This window comes from Chiroxiphia lanceolata, chromosome 3, assembly GCF_009829145.1.
Source record: "Chiroxiphia lanceolata isolate bChiLan1 chromosome 3, bChiLan1.pri, whole genome shotgun sequence".
NCBI lineage: Eukaryota > Metazoa > Chordata > Aves > Passeriformes > Pipridae > Chiroxiphia > Chiroxiphia lanceolata.
The window spans coordinates 21,219,400-21,228,182 of NC_045639.1; the positions used below are offsets into that span (position 1 = coordinate 21,219,400).

An 8,783-nucleotide genomic window follows, 5' to 3' on the forward strand; every position below is an offset into this window, starting at 1 on the left:
TTGTGCTAGAGCACATCCTACTTGTGAAACTTCCCTTAACACACTTTAAATGATTCCCACAAAGCTGGTGATTGTAAAGCTACACATACATAATATTCTGTGAGCTCTTACAATAATTTTAGAAAAAAAAAAAGAGTATGTAGTGTGTTAAATAATGTATTTGATAATTTATGGTTCTTTCATTGGAAGTTGTTGTGGAAGATTTTGCCTCCTAGCCCCTTAGAAACTCCCTAACCCTGTTTCTAAAATCCCATCAGCATATGTGGCAAAGGCAAAGAGGCAGGAGAAAGGGGAGGGGTAGTGGATGGGAAGGGAGGAAATAGGGTAGGAAGGTCATGTATGTGATTTAGTGGATAAAGTCTAAATGATTTTCACTAAAATAGGGATATTTTATAGTTCATCTCAGGACCTGATCCTGTTATCCTTGCATTGCAGAAAAAAATCCAAATAGTTGGAGAATGGTTTAACTAATCAAATAAAAATATATATGTATATATATGCATATCAACAGCACAAGATAAAGACCTGTAGTTTAATAATTAAATTTCCACCAACTTCCTTTAAAACAACTAAAAGTTGGGATCCATGACTAAATTTGGGCGTTGTATCTTGTTAAAACACCATTTGCTATGTACAGCTTGGCTTTCCTTTTAAATACGGTGAACAGCTTGTTTGGAAACAACTGAGTGTGTTAGAGCACCCTCAGCAAGTTTGCAGACCTCACCAAGTCAGGCAGGAGTGTTGGTCTGCTGAAGGGTAGGAAGGCCCTGCAGAGGGATCTGGACAGACTGGATTGATGGGCTGAGGCCAGTGATGTGAGGTTCAACAGGACAAGTACCTGGTCTTGCATTTGGGTCACAACAACCCCATACAGCGCTACAGGTTTGGGGCAATGTTGCTGGAAAGCTGCCCAGAGAAAAAGGAGCTGGTTGACACCTGAACATGAGCCAGCAGTGTGTCCAGGTGGCCAAGAAGGCCAATGGCATCCTGGCCTATATCAAAAATAATGTGGCCAACAGGACTAGGGAAGGGATTATCCTCCTGTTCTTGACACTGGTGAGGCTGCATCTCAAATCCTGTGGTCAGTTCTGGGCCCCTCATTACAAGAAAGAAATTGAGGTGCTGGAGCATGTCCAGCAGAGAGGCAGTGCTAGGCAGCAGAGCTAGTGAGGATGCTGAAGCACAGGCTTTATGATGAGCAGCTAAGGAAGCTGGGGGTGTTTAGCCTGGAGAAAAGAATGCTCAAAGGGACCGTATTGCTCTCTACAGCTGCCTGAAAGAAGGTTAGAGTGAGGCAGGGGTTGGTCTCTTCTCCCGGATAACAAGTGATAGGACAAAGGAGAATGACCTCAAGTTGTACCAGGGAGGTTTAGACTGGATATTAGGAAAAATATCTCAACAGAAAAGGTTGTCAAGCATTGTAACAGACTACCCAGGGAAGTAGATGAGGCACTGTCCCTGAAGGTATTTAAAAGGTGTATAGATGTGGCACTTATAGGACATGGTTTAGTGGAGGGCTTGGCAGTGCTGGCTTAACAGTAGGACTCCATGATTTTAGAAGTTTCTTTCAACCTAAGTGATTCTCTGGTTCTATGATATATGTTTTAGTGTACATTCCCATTCTCCAGTTTTCTATGTCCATCCTTTTCCTCATTTTATAAAAAGAATTAAAATCCCGCCAACAATAAGCAAGCTCTAAAACTTTTCACTGAGCAAATGCTTCATCAGGAAGACTTGCCCTGTTGTGTGATTTTGTTTTGTTCATTCTCAGCACATCTTTTGGGCTGCCTAGTGGTCACGTCATTTATAATCGCTCTCTGTGTCAGTGTTTTAAAACTGTGTAAGGGTCTGAAAAATACCGTAGTTGAGAAGACTGAAATATGAGAAAGACCAGCAGAAGGCACTTTCCCTTAAATTTTCTTACTTCAGCCTTCTACTGGTGCATTCTTATAGTCAGAAGTTCTAGATCTCTGGGGCCATTCCTTTCTCTCTCCCTTCCTTTCTTCTGCTACTGCATGACAGGTGTTACTGTTTATTTCCGTGGACTGAGAAAGCTCATCAGCTTCGAATGGGTGTGTAGGCTGACTGGGGCTTGGACAGTACAAACTTTACTAGGCTCTTGTGATATACATGGAGTCCAGCTGCTTGCCATGATTTAGAAAAACTTAAGGAGAATTAGTATGCTACCCTTGAGGCCAAAGGTGGCAAGTAGGATTAAAGGCTATATGTCTTCTTCATAAAGATAGCACAAAGAGAGGAGTCAAGCTTTGAATCAATACTGAGTTACAGTGGGGATACCACAGAGGTACATATGACACCTACATTAATACCAAATGATCTCATTCTGATTCATGCTGTTACCATAAGTATCAAAGGAATTAATAATGGTTATAATGATTTGTCAGGCATTGATCTATACCCTCTGATGACTGGTGATAGGACCTGAGGGAATGGCATGAAGTTTAGGGGAGGTTTAGGTTGGATATTAGGAAAAGGTTCCTCACCCAGAGGGTGGTTGGGCCCTGAAACAGAGTCCACAGGGAAGTTGTCACTGCACCAAGCCTGGGAGAGTTCAAGAAGTGTTTGGACAATGCTTTCATGCACTTAGAATGATTTTTGGGGTTGTCCTGTGCAGGGCCAGGAGTTGGACTTCGATGATCCTTGTGGGTCCCTTCTAAGTCAGTTCTATTTTATGATTCTATGATACTTTAAAAGGGTTGGTTCTACTGGTAGAGGTACTTAGAGTATCTCAGTGTTTGGAGCTTTTCCTGTGTGAAAGACACCATTAATGGCAGCATTCACATGTTTACTCTGAGGTGAATAAAATATTTTTAAGTGTATCTATATAAAATTAGTTTTTTTAATGTAGGGCAAATACCAACCATTAATGCTCTTGCTTTGCAAGCAACTAGACATAGAACCACAATGGATTTTTCCTTTAGGAAGCCTGTCAAATGTGGTAGGATTGATAGTGTGAGATTTACCAGGACTTCCTCCCACACATGTCTCTGCTGTCTGTTTAGCCTCTTACTTTTCTAGAAGAGAAAAGAATTGAGAAGTCTGTGAATCACTTCACCATACTCAGCTCTGCATTGGTTTAGCATATAAATCTTTTGAAGTAGAACTCTTCAAAGCTCAGCTGAAATGGTTGTGTGTACACTTTTATTTACGATGCATTTCTCCATTTAGTAGAGAGGAAAATCTTTTCTCAATTTCAAACCAAATCTTCCTCAATATAGATTCAAAAAAATTCAGTTTTAAGGGAAGAAACAGTGAGCTGAGCTATATTTTTACAATACGAAATTGTTTTTTATAATAGAAAGATTAGAAGGCCTCCTCTGAATGAAACTCCCTTCAAATGAATCCTGTAACTTTGCATTTATTCGCTTTAAGATTTAACATTGAAATAGCTTTTAAAAAGGGAGAATATTCATAAATGAGAAAGATGGAAGAATAGCACTGAGGAAAAGTACTCCTTTGCAAGTGCAACTTCCAAAGTCTAAATCTGTAAAATTCAGTCTTTAGTTCATTAAATTCAAAACGCTATATGTATGGTCTGTACAGGATTCATGCAATCTATCCTAATATGTACCTTTGGAAGAACAGAATTTTAGAATTCCTTATAAATTAGGTAAACAATCACCTTCAGTTTTTGAGTTGATATTAACCAATTATACAGGAAGGACCATTCTTTCCTCTGTCTAAAAGTCGTGCCAATGTTTGTTTTCAGTTTGCAAATATGTTTTCTGAAATAACTATCATCAAGAATGAGCACCAGTAAGGTGTTTTGTGTGACAAAATTATTCGTTGCTGATTTATTGTAGTTATACCACTGCCTTGAGTTGTCCTTCCACATTTCAATTATATTGTAGATTTTTTTTCTAAGTCTAAAGCTGTTAAGATGTGGGATAGTTGTCTGTCTTTCTTGTTTCAATAGCCATATGCATATGAAGAAGTTTCAGTAGCCATATGCAGAGGCTGTGAACCAGAATTGCCTGTTTTCCTGATTCTGAGGTGATTTGGCTGCTGTTCAGAAACAAGTTTGTTAAAGGGTAATATTTGGAATAGTGTAATTGTATTAAAAGATGCAGTCCACTTGTGAGGTTTTCAACAGTTAAAGATGGAAGTGTTTGTTCTGAGTGTTATGTGCAGTCACACTCAAAACATTATGTGCTTAACTGTAAACAGTTTTAAATGCTGCAACTACTACCACCTTGATGTCTATAGCATTAGTTTTCTTCTAAATTCTGTAGCGTTTTAGATATTGAATGCTATCACATTGTTTTATAGGTATTATTACTAGCTATGGATTGTATATGGATGGTGTTCTGCTGCAAAATTCATCACAGCTAAGTTGTTATGCTTATGGACTTGCTCCTTGGAGCCTGCATTCCTTCAGAGTCCAGGCATGTACTGCAAAAGGTTGTGCATTGGGTCCATTGGTGAGTATCTTAATTTACATTCTGGGAGTGTAATAAATGTCAGATGACAGTGAATATCAGAATAAATGGTGATGATTCACTCTGGGCAGTACTAACCCATCTGGCAAAATGTGACATTTAAAAAAAATCCTGTTTAAGCGCTGCTAAAGATTCGATAGGTCATTGTTAGGCACCATTCCAAAGTAGAACATAGGTACTGTGAAGAAAGACAAAAACTGAGGCTGAAACACACATTATTGAAATTAAATAGAGTTAATATGTTTGAAAGGTGCAGATGTGCTTTAACCAGATTTATAAGGATGTATATAAAGAAAGAGTTACTGTTCCAGTAATGAGCAAATTTCTAGCTGCCTGACTGAAAGGACTAAAGTTAATTTGAGAATCACAGAAGCCAGAAGTGGCAACAGGAGCAAGGAAAATATGGTCATTCATAAATCTTTCGAATGCAAGTATGTGATCAAAATATTATACTGGACATATTTTAACAGTCTTGTACAATACCACATTTTTTCAGGATTTGAGAACACAGGAGTATTAAATTTGACATGTGAAAAACAGGCCTTCTGAGGCTTTTTTATTTTATTAAAGGTTTTTAGATATATAGCTGAACTGATGAATCTAGTATGATTTCATAGTTCTGTAGCTGATGAATAACTGGAATAGTATCTACTATGCTTGGTTTTGTTTTCAGACACAACTGAGAAAGAAGCCTGTGTTTATTCTGGGATGACAATTTGTTTAATTAAGCTGTAATTGCGCACTTTTAAATTTAATAAAAAGAAAAGGAAGAAGAAAAGAGAAAGATTTGGGAGTTTTTTGTGGTTTTCTTTTCATTTTTTCCATCACAATTTATAATATCACTATTTTGTATCTGTGAAGAACTTCTAGGTTTTATTTTTCTGATATAATTTGTTAGTCACATTTGCAATATTATTTACAAGATTACTTTCTTTCAAAAATGCTGGTAATGTTTTCTATCTGTAGAAGACAACTAGACTTTATAACCGTTAAACATTTTATAGCTTGCTCTACTTCGAAGGATATTTACTCTTAAAAGCTTGAATGGCTTTTTGCCAGTTTTTCTTGTGCATTTTTTACAACTTCACATATACCCCAAAAGCAAACCTTGTTTTAAGGTATTTGATGTGCAATAACCTAATCCATTGTCTTAGTAGTGATGTTTAAGACAAGTCATTACCAAACTTTGCATACAGATGAAATATGTGTGTTTTCAGCACTACTGTCCTATCAAATAGGCATCGAAAAGGCAGAACAGAATAGCAGTAGCTGGGGTTTAAAAACATATTTTTACTAGCCTTTTTTCACATCTCCGCTGAACTACAGACTCATAACTTGACTATTGAAACAATTGAAAGTAGGGGTTGCTGTAGCTGATACTCATCTGCATCCCATGATCAGTACGCAAACTGTTTTCCAAAGCCAGTGATCCATCTCTAATCACAGGAATTGAAGTGCAACATCTTTATTTAGGCTCACCTAAGTGCTGCCTAAGTGCTGCTGGATCTTTATTTGACTTTTTTAAAAGATTTTCATATCAATTACAGAGTAAATCCAACACTAAAAAAAAAAAAGAAGAGAAACCTAATGTTTTACCTCTACTCTAAATAGTATGAGAAACATCTCCCAGCAGTAAATTGATATGCTTCCAGCTATTTTTGCTGCTGATCTTGTGCTTTAATGTGCCCTAATCGATCAATGAACATTATGTGAGTATGCTAAATATGGGATTTCTCCAATTTATATTTCTGAAGATGGCTCTGAAGATCTTAATCAGTTATGAGATTAATAACATTAGCTGTTATTCTGTTTCAATAACTCTTTTCTTTTGGGTTAGGTAGTTCTTGTTTAACTTTTTTTTTTCTGTGAGTATGGTTTATTTTCAAGTGAGATGCAAATTGTTAACATATAAATTAAGAAAAGCTAAATTTTAATATCTTTCTACTAAAGCCATGATATTGCTTTTGTGTCTGTTCTAGTTGGGCTTTTTTACCTGAAAAGAAAAATAACCTGGATTATAAAGAAATACTGTAACCTCTAACAGATACTTTAGAGAAATTCAGAAGTGAAATTCTGCTGGTTTTGAAATATGTTAGCTCTTGTAAATCGCTTGTAAGTAAACAGAAATGATCCCCACTGAATAATTCTCATCTCAACCCACTGCAATTAAACTTAGATTTCAGGTTTTTATCTTATGCATATTCTAGTACTTTTAAAAAAAACTTAGATGGATGACAATATTTGCGCTATATTCCTATCCTATGGTTTGGTGTCACATATACAGTAGCACAGTCTTTGTTTATTAAGTTATTGATACACACATCTGAAAATATCACAGAATTTAGTATAAATTAATGTTTAGAAAAATAAATAGGAAACAGGTTTTCTGTGCCATATGTTTGTATAGCAGGTCATAAAGAAAAAACTGAAGACATAGTACAGCTGTTGTGGCTGTTTAGGATGGGATACAGATTGCTACAAATTCATATTGTTTTAAGATTTTCTTTAATCTTCTTCAGTAGAAAAAAATAGTTGTTCACTTCTTCATGTTTCTGATGTTTCTGATTGAAGTACCTGCATTTAGCACCACTTTATAGGAAACTATTTTAGTTTAGAAAGCACAGTTTAGTCAAATTCTTCCATGTTTTTGACTGAAATATCTAAATAATCAAATGGCACTAATCCAATAAATCTGTGGAGTATTTGTTTATCTTTAGGCATGTATTTGATCCTGTTGACTTTACTGCAACTTATCAGCTATTTTAAGTATAACAGAGTGTACGAATATAGAAGCACATATAGAGATGTTGATGCACATTGAAGATATAGTCTGGCACTTGTAAAAAATAAGCTTTCCAAATTTTACATGCTGAAAAGTAAAACATTCATGTTTCAAGGACAGAGAAAGTATATTTGGTTATTTTGATGACAAAGCATGTGTGCAGATTAAAAATAGCATTTATTAGCACTCCCATGAACCTGCAGCTGAGAGGCACTTAGAAAGGTGTGAAACCATCTTATACCTTAGAAAACACGAAATAAATAATGTATGAGAAACAAACTTGTTGCCATAAATAACGTACTATCAAATTATTTTGTCCCATAGCAATGAATGTTTACTACAAGTTATGAAATTCAAATACTAAATTTCTAGGATATTGAATAAGTGTTTATTTATTTATAGTAAAATCTTTTATATTCGGTACATTATTCAGCTCTTCTATAGTATTTTATTTTCTCTTAAAGATTTACTTCTTGTTGCAACTTACATTTGTTAGGTGAAGTTAGAAGTTAATTCAATGGAGCAACCAAGTGCAATATCCATAAATGATATTTTTTCTCTATAGTAATTTACTACAGTGTTTAAATACATGCTGTCTTTTTAAATGCAGAAACAGAAAGTTCTGTGGTCTTCTATTGCCACCTTCTCTCCTTAGGCTAAGCTGAGATAATTCATCCACATGGTCCAATGGTGTTTTCAAGAAATTGATATTTCATTCTTTTCCAGTATTTCTTTCCTGTTTCTTACAGTGGTCTATTTAAAGTAGGTTAGTTGCTAGACAGCTTCAAACAAATGTAGATGAAAGGAAAATAACTTGCCTAAAAATTAGGACACTGGAAGTGTTAGTTACATTTTTTTTTAGAAAGGAATACCTTTTCTTAAAATTTTACATCTCTCATTTCTTCTCTGTGAACTATAGCACCAAACTTCAGTCTCGTGGTTGAACTTACAGGTAGAAGCTCGGACTATGGAAGCTTCCCCTGAGGGAATGGTTGATGTGTTTACTACTGTTGACGGGTCCAAAGAAGTTCAATTAAAATGGCTTGCCCCAAATAAACCTAATGGAAAACTGACCTACACAGTCCTTGTCACTGGTCTCTTCTATGCTGATCAAGGTATGTTTTTCCCTTTATAATAAGTCTAATGATAACATTGATATTCAATTTATTTATTTTTTGAAATTCCTTTAACACTAAATTTTTCTACTTTTTTTTTTTTGCCATGCCATTAATTATTTTAGAATTATCAATTTTATTCTTTTAAGAACTGCTGCTTTGATTTATGGTGCTTTACATTTGTACAAACACATAAATTGGCAAATAAAGATAAGTCCTCTGCACTCATTTAGTCTCTAGATATACACATGGAGTCTTATCTCACAACCTTCACTCAGATAAGGAAGCTATACCCGAAAAATTTCAACTCGTTTGCTTATATAAGCCAACTCGTGAGAGCTGTTCATAATATAGTTGATCATGGGTATATTTGAAGAAGAAAGGAAAAGAAACCCAGCTTTTTATTTCTATATAATAAACAAACTC

At 35.6% G+C, this 8,783-nt stretch overlaps 1 protein-coding gene across 1 annotated transcript in view; it reads left to right on the top strand.

Annotated features, from left to right (window-relative positions):
• Positions 1–8,783, top strand: part of LOC116783619 (usherin-like) — a 238,386-nt gene that overhangs the window by 81,482 nt on the left and 148,121 nt on the right. Inside the window, 2 exon segments of the mRNA XM_032681273.1 lie at positions 4,291–4,442; positions 8,195–8,357. Coding sequence (XP_032537164.1) covers positions 4,291–4,442; positions 8,195–8,357 — 315 coding nt within the window.